General features: G+C 44.5%; 2 protein-coding genes and 1 long non-coding RNA gene across 6 annotated transcripts; 1 reads left to right on the top strand and 2 right to left on the bottom strand.

Moving 5' to 3' along the window:
- Positions 1-3,360: 3,360 nt before the first annotated feature.
- On the bottom strand, positions 3,361-6,875 carry LOC120679398. The gene has a single exon (XM_039960983.1). It carries the CDS (start codon positions 4,550-4,552, stop codon positions 4,085-4,087), a length of 468 nt encoding a protein of 155 aa, XP_039816917.1. The 5' UTR covers positions 4,553-6,875; the 3' UTR covers positions 3,361-4,084.
- A 1,255-nt stretch (positions 6,876-8,130) lies between these two features.
- LOC120679397 lies at positions 8,131-9,954 on the top strand. 4 transcript variants are annotated; one of them, XR_005677166.1, is made up of 3 exons: positions 8,131-8,446; positions 9,264-9,477; positions 9,599-9,954. It is a non-coding gene; the product is annotated as an uncharacterized LOC120679397 (long non-coding RNA). The 4 variants fall into 4 exon arrangements; XR_005677167.1 differs by having other exon boundaries at positions 8,133-8,446; positions 9,210-9,477; XR_005677168.1 differs by lacking the exon at positions 8,131-8,446 and adding an exon at positions 8,455-9,130 and having other exon boundaries at positions 9,210-9,477.
- Positions 9,955-15,186: 5,232 nt separating this feature from the next.
- LOC120679065 (cytochrome c1-2, heme protein, mitochondrial-like) lies at positions 15,187-18,625 on the bottom strand. The gene is made up of 8 exons (XM_039960561.1): positions 18,395-18,625; positions 17,670-17,737; positions 17,187-17,389; positions 16,615-16,894; positions 16,467-16,538; positions 15,843-15,959; positions 15,688-15,753; positions 15,187-15,584 (listed from the first exon to the last, which is right to left on the bottom strand). The coding sequence occupies exons 2-8, from the start codon at positions 17,727-17,729 to the stop codon at positions 15,468-15,470; spliced, it is 915 nt and encodes a 304-aa protein (XP_039816495.1). The 5' UTR covers positions 17,730-17,737; positions 18,395-18,625; the 3' UTR covers positions 15,187-15,467.
- Positions 18,626-18,799: the final 174 nt, after the last annotated feature.

Here is an 18,799-nt window from a genome sequence, read left to right as displayed (position 1 = left end):
GCTGCCGCGTCGCGCGCGTCGCGCCGCACGCGCAGTGTCCGCGCGCACCAGCGCGCCGTGGCCGCGCCCCGCCGCGGGTCAAGGCCCCTGGTCAGCCTTGACTCGGGCTGGTGGGCCGCTGGCCAGCGGGCCCCACCTGTCAGCGCCTGCGGGTGTGGGATCCGGGTGTACCTAGCAGTTTTGCTAGGTTTTTTTAGGTTTATTTGTCTGCAATCTTGCAAAATGTGTAGAAATTCGTGTATAGCTCCAAAAATTATGAAACTTGTTTTGTTGGTTTCCTCTAGCTTAGTTCTACTCAAGAAAAATATTGTTTTGCATGTTACTTTGATGTAGATTTATCTATAGTTTTATCTTGCAAAAGTGAGTTTAATGCTTAGTTATTTGTATACTGCTCGAAAAATACCAAACCAAATTTTGTTAGGTTCCTCGTGAAATATTCTTTCCAGTGGTGCAACTTGTCACATGCTTCCTTGCTGTGTATCAAAGTTTTAGCTTGTTTTCTTATGCTTCATCTAAAAATGGTTTAATATAGAACTTTTTACTGGAAAGTGATAAAATAGTAAAACCAGTTTTGTTAGCTTTGTTTTCATGCATAGTATCTAAGATAATTTTCTTGGATTTGTTTAGTTTAGTTTGCATTCCTTTTATGATTTACCTTGTTTAGAGTGGCTGAAAACTATTATGTTTATGTTTAATTATAGGAAAATGCTTTTGCTGCAAAACCAATTTTCATGAGTTCCTTGTATTGTTATCTGCATGCTCAAATTATTTCATGATTTATGCTTTTTGTTAAGTTCATTTCTTAATTCTTGCATCGCATTCATGCATTATAGTGACCGAACCGTCGGAGGTCGAACCCGAGGAGCCCACCGAGTCCGTGGAGCCTGAACCCGGAATCCCGTTCGTGGTCGAGTCTGAAGTTAACCCAAGCAAGCAGCTAAGCATATTCCTTGCATGTATGTATTGCATTTTTGTACCTATTTTGATGCACTATCCTTCCTTGAATTGTTTAACCATGTCCTTGCCACATGTTAGTAAGTTAATAATTTAATTTGACTAGATGCTTAGTTCTGCTTAGAATACTCAACTGGCTTACTAGAAAGAACAGCTGGAGTATCACATTTACCGGTTACCCTTGATCGCACTGGTTTGGTTTGGTGGCTAGTAAAGTAATAGTACCGAGATTCGAGTGGAATGGTAGGGCCTAGAGAATGAAGTCACATGGGCATAGTCCGTTTGGATCGATTAAGGACCGAGTGGATGCCATCGGCCTTGAGCACCTTTCCGTGCTATCACATATCCAATATAATAGAACAGATGAGCCAATTACCTTCTTTGACTTGATCATTGATGTGCAGTCCTAGATACGTGGCTACGGGCTATGCAGAGAGGCTTAGTGTGTCCCCAGGTGGACCTATGTGTAGGAAAGTTTAGAGATGTCCTTGGTGGAACTAAGTCTCTACTCGTAATCTAGGTGTGAGGTTCAATGATCGAGCCTTGTTGGGAACGGTTGACGTGAGTACCCCCTTGCCCGGCGTGATCGGTTGGGTGAGTCGCATGGTCCTCGCATCGTGTGGGTAAAGTAGTACACCCTTGCAAGGTTATAATCAATTCGAATTGCCGCGCTCTCGGATATGAGTAAGCTCTTGGTTCGCCGAATTCCTCTTAGAGAGTTTCGGTAATGTTGGTTTTGGAATCATGTCTTGTCAATAATCTATTGATTATTATTGTTACTCTTTTAATCAACTAAAATTATTTGGGGGTTTCGGGCAACACTAATTAATTTTGCTAGGAGATATTCTAAGAAGCTCATGCTTATGTAATAATTACTTACCCTTAAAAGCTTTTATTTGAGCCTTGCATGATCCTTGTTTATTTAATCGCGTAAGTCTTGTGGAGTACCTTTGTACTCAGGGTGCTTTCTAAACCTAGTTGCAGGTGAGCCGGAAGTGGTGTCCGGCCACTTCTATCCTGCTGATCCTAATGCGGGGGAGGAGTAGGTTGTTGCGGCTGTGGTGATGTCCTTGAGCAAGGCATCATCATCTTAAGTATGTTTTTATCGTAATCAAACTCCGTGAGAGTATGTAAATACAATAAACTTTAAGTTTCTGTTTAATATGACGTTCGTGAGCCCAAGGCTTGTAATGGAAGTTAGTCGAACCCTCCTATATTGAATTTGTAATATTAAGTTTTGAACTCTGATAATGTAAAACTGCTCTTTGTGGATTATTGGCGATGTATTCGATTGTAAACGGCATGTGCATATGCTGATTCTGGGCGTATGTTGGAGCACATACCGGGACTACCGGATTTGATATTATTTTGGATGACTGACGTGCCGGTTATTCGTGTCACTAGATGTGGGATAACACGTGGCACGCTCTCCGGCAAGCACGTGTTAACTCTCATCTGGATGATAATGACCGGCGGTTCGTTTAAAATAGTATCAAATTGGGTGGTTCTCACAACGGGTATCAGAGCTGAGGTTCCATGAAGTGAACCTAAAATTGGCTTAGTGGGTTGAGAGTCAAATAAAATTTGACTACTTGCACTAAGATTTACTTTGGTTAAAAATTTGAACTTAAGGTAAAATGCTAACTTTCTTCCTTTGTCTTAGAGCTAATTCTTTCTTACTGCTTCACTCGTTTAATTAAGACACGCTTAACCCCTCTTGTCTTCATGAGTAATGGGAGCGTAGGAAAACCCTTTCATCTGTTGGAAACCTTTTAAGCCTTTTACCGGAGTTGAGAAGGTGGGAATCACCCATTGTCCTGAGCGCTAGTAGGAGGGTTGTAGCGCTGTTGGACAATGCGGTTGCTTTGGGTCGTAAGTGAGTGTTAGAACGTTAAAGCGTGTTCACGATGTGAGTAGACGTCATGTTGCATTCATATCTCGCATGCATGCATACTTTCTTTTGGTTTTCAAACCTTCATCTAACTAATCTAAGGTGCCGTGGTCTAGTTTTCGCTGATCTCGTTCTTGTTAATTTTAGTGGGCCAAATCTACCCTTTCTCTTAGATATGTTATTCTAGTGTTGGTTATGTGTTAGATTTTTATCTACACATTGTCTTTCCACCCTGCCTTTGGGTATCATTCTCCATCTTTCATTCCTGACCGCTAACCATTTTGTTTATTAATAGGATGGTGTTGTGTTCGGGAACCGATAGGGATGGTGTCAATGGTTCGGGTGGCAATAACAACCGCAACAACGAGGATCCCCTCCCTAATCCTCCAGTTCACCCAAACCTCGCGGACGTCTTGGCCCGGCAAACTGAACTTATTGCGACCATAGTCAATCAGATGGGCAATACCGGCAATAATGGTCCAAGAGCTGAGCCTTAAGTGAACAGTTAAAAATGAACGGACTTCATCAGTTAAAAATGCGTGCCAACACCAACACCCGAGACAGTGATAAAATTGTTTTTCTTTTTTGTTACTTCATTTTACGCTATCTTAGAGACATTAACTATCAATTTGTACAGCATATACTTACAAAAAATACTATCATGAGGTTTCACTTAAGCCAGTGGCCCTAAACCTTGGACAAGTTCGGGCAGGACACGAATTAGATAACACTTTGTTCTTGAAAAAGGCTAAAAAAACTTGATCCAACAAAAGCTTATGATGATTAACTCGATCAGTACCATTCAAATGATGATTAACTTGATCAGTACCATTCAATGAATCCCTTACTGTAGCAGATATGTCTAGAGAAAAGAATGGACACAGCTCCCACTTGACAATGGTATTGCTTCAGTTTTACTAAACCAGCTGTGGATGTTGTTTCACAGTGGTAGCAGATAAAGACATTATGTCAATATAGGACCTTCACTTCCTTGCCTATTGCTCATACCAGTTGTACCTAAAACTTTTAGTTCAACTTAGTCCTGGAAGGGTATAGGTCAGCCAGGTTAGAGGTCACGTATGTGCTGAAAACGTACATGAATTAACTAGCTCAAGAAGGTGTTTTATTTATCATACCAACCAAAGAAGCAGTGTGATTCACTAAAGTAGTGAGACAAGCAATTACAAAGTAATACTAACATGATTAAATATACACATACCTGGTGAGATTCTACAGGGACTAATTGATTGAGAACTCAACAGGAAGAAAAGGTTGCTGAAGGCTGGACCTCGCCACAGCCAGATCAGCATCTTCGTCATAAAGCTCCTGCTCCCCCTTGATGTACGGGTGCACCCACACCACTGTCCTAGCGATCATGTCGATGGTGACCAGCGTCACCGTGTCGATGTAATCGGTGCACTCCGACAGCTGGAAGTGGATGATCTCGGGCCTATCCATGCTCGCGAGGAGGAACAAGGGCACCTTGTGCGGGACCGGTGTAGGCGCCTTGAGTGGCCATACCTCCTCGGCCGTCATTGGGGCAACGACATCCTTGTCCCACCCCATGCGGCCGACCTCCATCGTCGTCAGCGTGTAGGTGGAGATGGTGAAGGTGTCGCCGTCGACGCTGGGTATTCGCTTGCAGGCCACAACATCAATAAACTTGAGTGTGCTCCCGCCGTCAACGGCGCACATGCCACGGTGCATGTCCTCGCGCCCAGTCGGGGCCACGCGAGGGAATGGAAGGTAGGAGAGCTTGGGGCTCTGCTCGTCAACTCAGCAAAGGCAATTGCCAAAGGGCACCACGGTTGTGGCCAGAAGCACCGCATGCCCGTGGAGTCATGGCCGCTCGTGGTAGTCAACTAGTAGGCACTTGAGCTCCCACTAAGCTGCAGAACAAGGAGGGCTCAGCCAACGCCCTGTTGTTGCTCTTGTTGAGCTGCAACTCTACCACCACGAAGTCATCGCCTTCGTCGTGTGCGCAACACATAAGCCCAACATTTTCAACCACCAAAGACGAACGCTCAACCTCCTGCTCCACGTCCACTCCCAGCGCCATCTTCTCCTCGTGCTCATTCTGCAGCAGCGCCTCCAGCCACGCCATCCTCTTGGTTGATGGCACCATCTCCAGCGCCTGTGCGGCATAAGGCTTTGGTGTGGCATAAGGCTTTGGCATGATCAAGGTGGGTAATCATGTGAGAACCAGCGAGAACGGGCAGTCGACGGTGGCGGCGGCGGCGGGTGTTTAGATGAAGTAGCAATGTTTAAAATAGCGGGCTAATGCATTTAGCGGTTGATGTTTGTAGAGGCTAAGAAAGGCTATAGTGGGCTATAGCGTAGCTAACTCATTTAGTGGTTCTATATATACCATGTGCTATTCCTAACAACTCTTTTATTCACCATAACATAATACAACACAAGACTCTTGCACTCTTTATGTCGTTACCCAGCGGCGGAGCCAGGGGGTGCTCCAGTCCCCCAACTCCTATGCAACTCATGGAGCCCCCCAAAACCCCCTCTACAATTTTAACTCATGAATCAAGAGCAGAAAGAGGAAAATGAGGAAGAAAAAGAAGAAAAGAGAGGGGAAGGAAGAAGAAGAGGAAGATGAGCCCCACCCTCCTAAATCCAAATTCTAGATTCGCCACTGTCGCTACCCTATCATGATACTATTATACTACATAGCAACCTTGTCATCCTCTACTTGAGATTTCTTATGCCATGGTATAGAAGAGGGGAAGAGAGCACCCCTATTTATAGGACTCCACGGCTCATATGATTTTTTCATGTGTCCATTTTCTACATAATTTTTTCAAAATATCTAACTCTAGAATTTTCTTCATGCTTATCTTACCATACAAATATCTAATTTTTAGAGTATTTTATATTTCACCATAAAACATGATAACCATGGTTTATGCACACTCTCTAATCTTTTAGAAGTTTCTCACAATTATGCATTGCATAAATCTATGAGCAATTTTGCATATAAACATGAAATCAAGAAAATTTCTTGTACTGAAGTACGTCTTGGGTTTCATTCCCTCGTTACATCATTGTTGATGAAATACTAAGTTTTGTAAATGATGAAGTTCAATACTAAGCTAACAATAAATAAATACTCATTATATGATTTAGCTAGTTAAATAACCCATAATTTAGCGGTTATAGCGGGATATAACCGGTTATTAGCAGATTTAGCCTTTTAGAGCTAAGAGTGGATATCCTAGTTTTCTCCTCTCCCAAAGTGTATAACAAGCTATTGCGGTGGCTATTTAGAACCTTGCGAAGTAGCCATCCGGGTGGAGCAAATCCTGGGGGTAGGTTTTGCTCTTGACGATAGAGGTTAGCCTGAAGAGGACGTAGCCGCGATGTGCCGCCACAATGTGGCACGTTGGGCCAGTCTCCGGCTTGGGCCCACCAGGCCACTCGAGGTAGAAGTGAGAGATGGTCGGGGCCGCGGCGAGATTGAGGAGCACGCCGTCGTCTCGTTCTCCGGGAAGGAGTCGGCGCCTTCACGGCGGAACACGAACCGATCCATCATCACCTCCTCCATGGATGATTCCCGTCCACAATTCTTGGATTGCTCCCACTCCGCAGACCGGTCCAGCACCATCGCTATGGTTCCGGATCCGCAATCCATGATTCGTCGTTCCTCGCTCGTGGGTGGAATTGGAGCCGATTTGAGTGGCTGGCTAGGGTTTGCAACGACGTGCTGCCATAGTACATTTGCGTAATAGTCCTATGATTTTACAAGTTCAGCGAAGCGGTCCTCATTCTCGCAATTCTTCTCTATCACCTCCTTATTAAGAAGCTAAGATGTAATAGATGATCGAAGAGGTATATACTAATATAGTAGAGATATGTACGAATTATGGTTCAAACAGTGAAAAATGTGTTCTCTTGTTGTTGTGTATTTTTCTCTATTTTCATCTATATTAGTGAGCAAAGTTTCAGAAAATTACGAGCAAAGTTTCAAAAAATTGTGAGGCATTTTCAAAAAAACCAAAAGATATGGATTGGGTGCATTATCAGTTCAGTCTAATACCAAGAATCGATTACGTAGTAAATCAGTAGAAGAAGATGGTAAATCATTAGAAGAAAAATTGATAACTTGGAACATAAAATGTATTTACTAAAAAAATCAAGATCCATTTGTCTATATTTTGAAGTCATATTTCCATGCAGAAAAAACTACCTATACTGGAAATCGGTTGTTTGCCGAGTGCTAGAATATTTGCCGAGTGCAATACTTCGGGCACTCGGCAAACAAACTCTTTGCCGAGTGTCAGACCGAAAACACTCGGTAAAAATAAAACACTCTGCAAAAAGGCTCTTTGCCGAGTGTCAAAAAAATTACACTCGGCAAAGAGGTTCTTTGCCGAGTGTCAAAAAAATACACTCGGCAAATTATTAATTTTTTTTCTCTTTTGAACCTCAAACTTTTTTTGATCTCCACATACAACATGTGGTACTCTATGCTCAAGTTTGGTGTATTTTTTGAGTTCATTTGCTATATTTAACTAGTTAATTCAATTTTTCATGATTTTTTGAATTAAATCAAATTTGAACTGCTAGTCATTCAAATATATGAAAAAATGAGTAGAAAAATGATAATAATGGTTTTCAACCCATATTTAGGCCATAGCTTTGAAACCAAAAGAAATTTCAAACATCTTGTTCACGAAACACACCCTCCATCGCGTGCCTGAGCCGTTTTTAAATTCTATAAAAAGCAAACGAAGTCCAAAAATAATGAAATTTGACAAAATGTCATGATATCATATGTGGAGGCTGTAGTAAAAAATTGAGAAGGTTTCGCACAAATTGTTACGCGCATTGCTCACAACCCGAAACAACTCCAAAGAAGTTTCATGATTGTTGAGAATGATCTAGTATGATTTGGAGTCAAAGCGACGGTCGAGTTGTGGTTTGACTCTCAAACTTTTTGTATAGCCAATAGACATCGAAGATCATAGCATATTACATTTTGGTAATTTTTCAGATCCGTTTGATAATTTTTATTTTTTAACTACATTTGTATAAATGGAATTTGAGCTAAAACTATATGAAATAATGGTCAATTTTTCCCTAAAGAATCAAATATGCATAGGTGAGTGAATGTGATTAGGTATTTACAAAATATGTTGGAACAAAATTTGAAAAATATGATGCAAAAAAGAAAAAAGAGAACAAAAAAATATTTTCAGAAAATTATTTTGCCGAGTGTTGACTAAAACAAACACTCGGTAAAGGAAGACTTCGCCGAGTGGCCAGATCGCGGCACTCGGCAAAGCCCGTCACATGTAATTTATCAGATCCGCTTCTCCCTCCCTCGCACACACACACCAGCCACATGCGCCGCTCCGAGCTCGCCGCCGCCCGCCCGCCGCGCCGGAAGCCGCCCCCGCCCGCCGCGCCGGAGGCCGCCACGCCCAAGCCCGCCAGCCGCGCGCGCTCCCGTCCGTCGAGCGTGCCCGCCCCCGCGCCCCTCGCCCCGGCAGGCCGGCTGTGTGCCCCCGTGCCTCCGCTTCCGGAGGAGGAGCAGTCCGCCTCCAAGCTCCGCGGCTCCGACGCCCGCCGGCGAGGAGCATCCACCAGGTACGCCCGCTCCTTCTCTTCCCTTCTGCTGTGCGAAGCGGAGCACCCCAAACCCTAATAGATCTATTTTTAATTCGGATCTTACCATGTCCTGTGCAAAATCGGATCTATTTTTAACGTACTAGCTTGCAAAATCGACTTTACAAGCAACACTCGCATGATTGAATATGGACGCTAGGGGAGCTGGATGACTGTATCAGCACATGCAAGATGGTCTGGTGATTGGGACTCAGTTTTGTTAGGGTAGATTAGAGATGCATGTGGGCCTGGGAACAACTAATTGTGCAGCCATTCAAGCATCTTTGCCTCTATCTTAATGACAACTGGTTAGTAGTCTTTTGCATTGTAGCTAGGCTTGATAGAATAATCTAAAGTCCTAGATTTTGCAAGTAGCAGGACAAATGTCCTGCAGATCTGAGTACCAATCAAGCAATATATATCAGTGTGCAGTACATTCTTCTTTTGCAAATGTTACCGAGGTTGATACAGTGTTGTAATATGCTTCAACAATATCCCTCTGTCCTGCTGCTGCTTAGCTGGTTTTGCTGCAGTGCTGTAACAAGCATCCAGGGTGCACATAATCTAGCTGACATTGAAGTTACAGACCAACAACTTACCACACATAAGAGCTACGGATTCGGCATTTTTGTTTTTGCTTACACACAACCTTGGAGTGGTATATTGGTACACACCATAATCCTATAGTACAGAGAACTTCCCTACTAGTATTTGATTTAGTCATGACTCATGAGAATTGTATTAGGTGATACCTGTTCGTGTATGAGTGCCAATGCCATTGTGTTTGATTGTCAAACAGACTTTCAGTTGCAATTCGTGTGGAAGGTGGATTGTCTGATCTGATTATTAGAAAATTGGGTTGGACTCTACATGTCAAGAAAGTATGGCACCAGGAAGCAAGGCAGAGAGAAAAGCAGCATTAGATGCTGGGGGATGGATGTTCAATGTTGCAACATCAGTTAGTATCATCATGGTCAACAAAGCCTTGATGGAAACACATGGTTTTAGTTTTGGTAAGACACTGACAGTGCCTTAATCTTTATTCATGCTTTCCATGCGTCTTATCACTTATATCTAGAATTGGACTATCAGATGTCTTGTACTCATGTTGTTTTCTGCTGTTTGGTTGTACAGCTACAACACTGACTGGACTTCACTTTGCAACCACAACCTTGATGACACAAGTAATGAAATGGCTTGGATATATTCAGCCATCCTATCCATCGTTGGGATGAATGTTAGTTTGATGTGGAACTCTATGGGATTCTATCAGGTGAAGACAGTAACTAGCTTCTCTGTTGTTGACTAGGTAGTTGTTGTGTACTAGCTACTTGATAGCTATTCTGTTGATTAAATTGTAATTGGTGCATTCTATGAGATGACATGAGTTGGAATTAATATGGATAAGTTGATCAGTACAAATGATTTGTATCAATAATAAGAATTGTTGGTCTGTTTATATTGTGATATTACTGAAGAAAATGAGCTTATGGATGTGGTGTAACTATTGAGCTAATTTTGATATAATTGTATCTCATTTACATCCAAAAACAAATTCTGCAACTTTGCCGAGTGTTAAGGGGGGTGGCACTCGGCGAAGTAACAGTTACCGGCCGGCCACCATCCCCGTTGCTTTTTTTTTTGCCGAGTGTCATTTAGCACTCGGCAAAGACTTTGCCGAGTGTCCGACAAAAGACACTCGGCAGTCTTGGGTTGCCGTGTGAGCTTTGCCGAGTGCAGCACTCGGCAAAGGCTTTGCCGAGTGCAATTTAGCCTTTGCCGAGTGTCCTTGGCACTCGGCAAAGCCTCCGATTCCGGTAGTGAATATATTAGGCTGAAAAAAATACATAACTAACCAATTAAAGTATGTATTAGTTTTGTCAAAACTGAGTACCTCTCTTGCACACAAAAAAAAAATCAGGTATTCAACTCAGAAAAACATAGATTGGTTGCAGCATTGGTTTGTGTGAGCCTATTCCTAAGCCAAGCAGGAACTAAATCAATAGGAAAAAGAATGCCAGATCATCAGATCACAAAAATTGCTACCTAAGAACATAAAAGGTATAATTTGGCAATCTTGAAATGCTTACATTTCCTAAACGGTGTATCCCGATTTACGATGCATACAAACAAAGCAAGATCCATTTATTTATATTTTCAAGTTATATTTTGGTGCAGATATAAATTACTTTTAACATACTGAAAAAAGACATAACAAAACTCAACTAAAATGCTTATGAGTTTTGCTAAAACTGCATACCTACAACAACAACAATAATAACATAGCTTTTTTTCCAAGCAAGTTGGGGTAGGCTTAAAACTGCATACCTCTTTGACATAAAAAAAAATCGCGTGTTATTGCATTATTCTGGTCCATATTGCAAATCAGTAGTTAGAGGATACAAAAGAAAAGTGAAGACACAATAATAGAATGAATGTGGAACCAAAAGGAAAAGAAACAAACTCCAGAACAAGTGAAATTTAATACCTATCCAATATACAAGTAAGTACTGCTAGCACTTGTTAAATCTCTGTTGATCCAAAAGCAAAAATGATAACCTTCAATGATTAATTTACTTGTTGATTTTGGATAACACTCTACAAATGAACTATGCAAAGTTTATTAGTAAAACCACAATGACTGATGATTAACAAACATGAGAAAAATACATTAGTTGAGGAATTCCAAAAATATTATTGTCTAGTCAAAATCATATTATTGTTTAATGGTTAATCAAAACCTGCAACTCGGGGGTTGTACCTGGATGCTGACCAACCAAAGCACCATGCCGCATGGCGACACAGTGGCCGCGAGCCTCTGCTTCCTCGGCCCGCACAAAATCCGCCCTGCTCGCTGGAGCGGTCCACGCTGCGCGCTGAGCGCACGCGCAACCACTGCCTCACCAAGCCTCGATGGTCGGTCGTCGGAGCGGATCAAGGTCGCCAGGAACAATTAGGATTTGGCAGCGCCTCAGAGAACTACCGCCCAACGCGTAGAGGGAGGAAGGGATCGAGGGAGGAAGGAGGCGACGCAGGGTAAGTGAGGCATGCGAAGGGGTGGTAACATATGATGGCCCTAGTGGTCAATTCAATATTCAATTTAGTTTTTATATATTTTTAACTTAAAATTGTATAAAATTTAAGATTAATTTTTAAATTATCTAAATTAAATTTTAAATTTTTTTACCACCCGTACTGTCAATGGATTTACTTATGAGAGGGAAGGGAGGCCGTTGACAGACGTGCGAGGCTGCAGGCTGTGCCAGAGAGAAGGCCGGTGGAAAGGAGTATGGGTAGGGGTGGTAAAAGAGCCAACATTTTGAACTAGAAAATCTAAAGACCGGGTCCTAAAAAGGTCGGGCTCTAATCTTATGTAATTTTGAACTAAAAATTTTAATTTTAAGAGTCTTATTGGGCTGTGAAGAAATCACTAAGGCCATAACCCATTACCACCCTTCAGTATGGGAGACAGTGAGGGGTTACATATATTGCAGCGCCCACACACGTGGAGGACCGCAAGCAGCTGGTGAAAAGTCCGTCCGATTGGTACTTAAATGGCGGATAGCTGGATACGTACCTTCGATAAAATTAAGTCGGCCGAATACAAGTCATTACCTTGTATATTTTATTAAATAGTTTAAATGTATACTTGCAAAAAAACAATGAGGGAGACAGCACCACACGAGGTCAATATTAACAGCACGAGGGAGAGGGAGAGGGAAAGGGGGTATGGAACTAGAAAAATTGAGGGGAAACCCTGTCTCCATTTTCACTGCAAGAGGAGCAATTAACCTCTGGACCAGAGATGAGAAACTAGAGCAACTCAGCAACAGCATATATGAATTCACCTGAAAAGAAAGACAAGGTGGACCATTGCATTCCATGTTGTCGCCGAACCATTCATTCAATGTTTGTCAGCCAGGTAATACTAGTTTCCATGTAGTACAGGTTTATAGCCAGTACAGCAAAGCAACTAAGCCACCATGTTTTGAGATAGCTCCTTATCAACAGATGCAGCAAAAATCTAAACTTATCGACATTTGTCTGAGTGAATTAACTAGTTAAACTGAGGCAAGTGATGGTTAAAGATTATTGCCACGAAATCTCATGCCATGACGAATGATGGAAGTCTATGTCGAGCAAATGCTGGCGTGGCTCATTCTCAGAATTTTCCCCTTCCTCAGAATTTTCCCCTTCCTGGCGTGACTCATTTTCTGAATTTTCCTCTTCCTGTACCTGCAATATGTTGGATGCCATTCAGCTTGGACATATAAACCAGAATACGGCACGGCACCAAATGGATGGACTTTATCAGTTCAAAATGCATGCCAACACCAACACACCACCCTCCAAAAAACGTGCAGGTGTCTGGGTAACACAAAGTGCATCCTTAGCTTGGATGGAGCATTGATCTCTAGCTAACTGAATCATATGTTAGTTGGGTGATGAAGTTAATAGGCTGGTTATCGACCATACACCCAAGAGTCCAAGACTGGTTGTACTTAAAACCAGTTCAACTTTGAAGGGTATAGGTAATAGGTTAGCTAGGTTAGAGGTCATGTATGTGCTCAAAACAGGAACAAGCTCAACGTGATTCACTAAAGTAATGAGACAATTAATTAACACTAACACGAGTAAATATATAGATACCTGGTAGATTCTGCAGGGACTTGGTGGAGAACTCAGCAAGAAGAAAAGGTTGCTGAAGGCTGGACCTAGCCTCAGCCAGGTCAGCATCTTCGCCGTGAAGCTCCTGCTCCCCTTTGATGTACGGGCGCACCGACACAACTGTCCTAGCGATCATGTCGATGGTGACCAGCGTCACCGTGTCGATGTAATCGGTGCACTCTGACAGCTGGAAGTGGATGATCTCAGGTCTGTCCATGCTCGCGAGGGGGAACACAATGGCACCTCGTGCGGGACGGGTGACGGTGCCTCGAGTCCCCACAGCTCCTCAGCCGTCATCGGGGCGACGGCGTCCTTCTCCCACCCTATGCGGCCGGCCTCCGTTGTCGTCAGCGTGTAGGTGGAGATGGTGAAGGTGTCACTGGCGGCGCCGAGTCGCTTGCTGCTGGCCACAACATCGATAAACTTGAGCGTGCTCCCGCCGTCGACAGCGCACACGCCACGGTGCATGTCCTCGCGCCCGGTCGGAACCACAGGAGGGAACGCGACGTAGTTGAGCTTGGGGCTCTTGTGCTCCAGCACGTCGTCGGCACAGGAGGGAACGCGACGTAGTTGAGCTTGGGGCTCTTGTGCTCCAGCACGTCGTCGGCAAGGATCATGCCTCGGCGGTAGTCGACCCAACACACGGAGCTGCCAAAGGGTGGTAGTCAAGCGGCAAGTGCTTGATCTCCAAAGAAGAAGAAGGGCCACCACCATCGCTGCGAAACAGGGAGAGCTCAGCCGACACCCCCTCGTCATTGGTCGTCTTGTAGAGCTGATGAAGCTCTGCCACAACGAAGCGATCACCGTCCTCAGAGCACACGAGGCCAAGGTTCTCCGGGATCAAAGATGAGGGCTCGATGTCCTCGTCCACATCCACGCCCAACGCCATCTGCTCCTCGTGCTCCTCCCGCAACAGCGCATCCACCCACCGCACCTCCGGCGTCTCCTCCGCCGAATGAGACGACGGGCGGCATGACTTCCACATGTTTTCTACTTTCTTCCTCTCCTGCTGCGTGCGCAGATATAATTCCTTGTCCTCCTCCCGCAGCCATGCGGGAAGGCGAGCGAGAGACGGCTTGCCGCCGGGGACGACAGGCGTGTAGGTGTAGACGAAGTAGTCGTCGGCGCACTGGAGATCCTGGGGAGAGGTCTTGCTCTTGAAGAGAGAAGGGAACCTGAGGAGGAGGCGGCCGCGGTGCGCCGCCACGATCTGGCAGTGCCGGCCAGCCTCTGGCTTGGGCCCGCCAGGCCACTGCAAGTAGAAGCGAGAGATGGCCGGAGCCGGGGCGAGGTCGACGCAGACGCCGAACGGGACGCCGATGCAGGTGTGCGCCGAAGCCGCCGTCGTCGTCGCGTTCAGCGGGAAACACTTGGCGCCGCCGTCACAGCGGAAAACGAACTGGTCCGGCCCTTGATGGTTCCTCTCCCTCGGTTCGGTGGTGGAGTTGGGGCCGATTTAGATGTAGGGTTTGTGCCGGCGGTCGAGCACGGGGAAGAACCGAAGAAGGAAGGAACAAAGTCCAAGTCGGATTAGAGCCGGCGCAGTGGTGGGTTTTGGAGGACAGCTGTCCACTTCATGCGTGCTTGTCTTCATTTTTAACAAAAAAAAATCTAGCGGAAGTTCTTTCTCCTTTATTTGTTTTTTTTGTAAAGTTCTTTCTCCTGTTGCTTTGGATTTTTTACTTTCTTAGCAATCAGTTCTCTCGTCCTTCAAACTTGCCAGATGCGCGTTTTTGAACGAAAACAATCCAGGGTTGTGTTTTTGAAAGAGCACTCGGGATTGTGTTTTTGAGCCAAAACTTTACCGAATTGTGTTACAGACATAAATATTGGCACATGGCCACTTCAAAAGGGATAACAGTATGTTTCGGGAAAAAAAAGGGATAATAGTGAAAACTCTACAACCATGGACGAAGCACATAGTTCAAACGGAAATCACAACCGGAGTTCTTGAGGACATGTCCCCTCGCTCACAAGCTCATGTTCGATGCAACACGAACTCACACATCCATCCATGCAACACGGAATAAGCAAAGGCGAAACATGACAGCAAGTGAAACAAACAGTTGGATGTTTCATGGCATAAGAATTTATCAACTCCCGTCAGAAGTTAGAAGATTGCTGGTAACATTTAGGCATTGACAAACAAAAAAAGCCGTGAAACGAAATGCTCCCTTGGAGAGAATGCTTTTGCAGCAGAGTATAAAGAAAACAAAATAAATTCTAGGCATGGAACCTAGCCCCAGTGGCAAAATTGTACATCACAAATCCATTATTTTGAATGCTCCCCCTTGAAGGCTCGACATATTTCAAATAAAAAAGGAAAATGTAGTCCTCAGTTGACAACATCCAGGACCAGCTTGCGCGACTTCAAGACCGACCACCTCATGCGCCGGTAGTAGGCAGCTTGGAGAAGCGCTAGTGACAGTAGGAAGATCCACTTCACTCCCATCTATAATCAATTTTGAGTGGGTTGTGATCAGGACATGGGCTATGGCAAATTGAAAAGCAGCAAAGAAATCTGCAGTCAAGTGATTAAGCCGCGAGGTTGTTACCAGCTTTCTCTCTTCCATCTCAGGCTCAGCTGCCCACGAAAGGAATGATACGACATCCTTACCCATCTGTCATCGAAATAGCAAAAAGAATCAAGCTTCAGTCCTAGCCCCAATACTCAAAACGGATCAGATAAACAATGACAGTAATAGTTTACCTGGGCTTCAGTTGCAGGAGTACCATCCTCATACTCAACAGCTCCATCATTAAGCATCTTGGGCATGGCTATGGCACCACCAGGGAAGTAGGGATTGTAATGCAGACCCTCACGAATCTAGGTTGCATAACAACAAATGTTATTATTGATACTTATAATAAGATATTAAAAGAAAATGCTAGAATGCAAAAGGGCATGAAATATCCATGCTTTGATAGACAATAAGAAGAAATATTTGTCAATACATGAGGGGTACTGTGTTCGACTGTATTTCCAGAATCAAGGAATTATGCAGGGTAAACATACAGATAAAATTAGTGATCTTCAACTGATCAAAGCTTATTCACTAACAATTGCAAATTGAACAGAAAAGATTAATCACTCAAAAGATTATGATCTGCAGTACAGTGCTTTCAACATCCAACAGCAGCATTCTAACAGATAAAACAGTGCATGAATCAGGAGGCAGTATGATGCAGTAATTTGAAATGTATCATGTGATGCAAGTGATTGTAAATCAAGTAAGAGGTTACTCTTAACCATTTATAAACAACGGCAATGGATAACACATCACAAAGCTGCAAAGCACAAAAGATTGAAACAATACATAAACCAGGAAAATACCTGAACTCCAGCAGGTGGCTCACGATAACCAGTAAGGAGAGCAAAAACGTAGCTCTGACCATTGTGCCTCGCCTGAATTAAAGAATTCAGTAAGCTATAAGGCATGAAAGATCAAAACAATCAATGCAAGACCATTAGCTGCAATTACCTTTGTGATAAGACTGAGGTCTGGAGGGTATGCACCACCATTTGCAAATCGGGCTGCTTGCTCATTTGCATAGGGCTGTGGGAAGCGGTCACTCAGTTTACCAGGGCGGGTGAACATTTCACCCTCATCATTAGGACCATCAACTACCTCAATCTCAGCAGCCATTGCCTTTGTTTCCTCTTCAGTATACGCTACCCCAACCAAATCACGGTACGAAATCAAGGACATGGAGTGACAAGAGGCACAAACTTGTGTGTAAACTTGGTGTCCACGCCGAATTCTGCACAATAATTTTTTTCCTGTAGATTAGAGAAGCATACAAGAAAGAAGGTACTAACAGTTCAACAAGAATTTGTCCTGGAAACAAGAAAACTACTTAATTACTTAATTGTTTATTGTTAAATTATAGTAAAACATGTCATCTGCAAATTATATACCCCAGTACATGAAAAGGTTTGTTAATTTCTGTGCAATGATCCATATTCCATGATAAATTTTACACGACCTAGTGAACATCAAGCCATTCCAACGAAAGAAAGCTTCATGAAACGGTGAGGATATGGTTGACTTACGATGCATGATCATAAGAGCTCATGATTCCAGCATGTGGCCAGGGGTAATCTGGGGCTGCCAAGCCATGCTCAGCTTCATCTGCAGATGCTATTGTAGCAAAACTGAAAAGACCGGAGGCACCAACTCCAAGAAGAGCCAATGCTCTGAGTCCAGCAGAGGACTCTTCATGCTTTCCCCGAAACGAAGAAAGCAGCGATGAACCCTATAAAACATGGTAACGATCTTAGAGACAGTAATCATGGGTCATGGTCCATAGAACAAATAGAACTCGTCTACCAAAACTCATAAGTCATAAGTAACTTAATCAACTCCAAAACTAATAATCTTGATTGGAAAAGGAGGGAGCCAGCAAACCTAGGATAAGTACTCAAAGCCCAGTTAACAAAAGTGAAAAGGACTACACTGCATAAGCTAAGTAGATTGGATATGGAGTCATTTGAAGAGATTGGCACAGAAACAAAGAGTTCACCAATAATACTTACAGATGACTGGTTCTGGAGAGTTCTCCTCAGAAGCTGGTTAATGCCCCTTGCGGCAGCCATTCAGGTATCTGTAAAATGCAGCATCAAGGACTTAGTTTTCGAGTTAAAGGGGGGTTTTGGCACAACAGTAAGTATGAGCTCCAGAATAAAATATGCAGACTCGTTATTGGCACAACAATAAGCATCGCACTGACGCTAATCAATCATTCTAGTGAATTCGAGCGGAATAAAACCACACTGTAAGCACGAAATCAGGAGGTGTTCCCGTTAATTTTTGTCAGAGTAACACCCAAAGCCGCAACAAAGTAAATGGATAGATTTGATTTGCATTTCAGGGATCAGAGACAACAACTAAATGGTTCAGCGGGGAAAACTAGCAATCTAGCGGTTCCCAACAGGCAGCAACAAAAGGACACAGAAACCAACTCAAGTCGGGACAGATGGATCTCCAGTCCGCTGCCGTCCATAGGCGACGAGGACGCCTCCGGAGAAGGACGCGAGGTCAAGCCCCGGGTGCGGGGTGCCTACGCCGCCTCAATCGATCGGATTCACACAGATCTAAACGCTCGATTCCCACTGCCCCAAGGGGCCGGGCCGAGACCCAACCCTGGGGCCGGCCGCGAGTACCGGAGACCAGAAGCAGATCACCAGATCGGGGATCCCCGGACGCATGGAAGGGGACGAACCAGCACGAAACAAGGAGAGCACGGGCCCCGAGCACTCACCTGCAGGTGGCGTCGCGGGCTCCGGCGAGCGGCGGCGCGGGGAGGGGGCGGAGGAGATGCGATTGGGCTGCTTTGTGCCGCGATGCGAGACCCGGCGAGTGGTGCCGATCTCTATGGGCGTCTCACTGCCACGTGGGTCCGCCTCGCGCCGCGGCTTCCGGACGGCCCACGCGGGCCGCCCTTCCTTTGGGCCCAAGACACAGCAGTCCTCGCTCGATTGATACCTTGGAGGCCCAAAGAAATACGTAGATCGTCGTCTTCCTTCAGATTTGATTTACTCAAGCGGATTATCAAGGGAAAAAACTGGCGACTTAATCTCAGTCGTTGATTCTGCCAGCTGTCCTCCCTTGCCGTGGCCTCCAGCCGTTGGTTGTGCCAGCTGTCCCTCCCCGGTCGTGGCCTCCG

Source organism: Panicum virgatum, chromosome 6N (assembly GCF_016808335.1).
Source record: "Panicum virgatum strain AP13 chromosome 6N, P.virgatum_v5, whole genome shotgun sequence".
Classification (NCBI taxonomy): domain Eukaryota; kingdom Viridiplantae; phylum Streptophyta; class Magnoliopsida; order Poales; family Poaceae; genus Panicum; species Panicum virgatum.
The sequence above is the reverse complement of the archived record's forward strand: the minus strand, read 5'-3'. Positions and strand labels throughout refer to the sequence as shown.

Excerpts from the sequence above, each read along its gene's own strand:
- LOC120679398 (XM_039960983.1), bottom strand. The coding sequence starts at position 4,552 with ATGCACCGTGGCATGTGCGCCGTTGACGGCGGGAGCACACTCAAGTTT.
- LOC120679065 (XM_039960561.1), bottom strand. The coding sequence starts at position 17,729 with ATGGCTGCCGCAAGGGGCATTAACCAGCTTCTGAGGAGAACTCTCCAG. Across the intron at positions 16,539-16,614 it reads ACCTCAGTCTTATCACAAAG|GCGAGGCACAATGGTCAGAG; the intron begins GTAATTGCAGCT and ends TCTTTAATTCAG. Across the intron at positions 15,585-15,687 it reads AGATGGAAGAGAGAAAGCTG|ATGGGAGTGAAGTGGATCTT; the intron begins GTAACAACCTCG and ends AATTGATTATAG.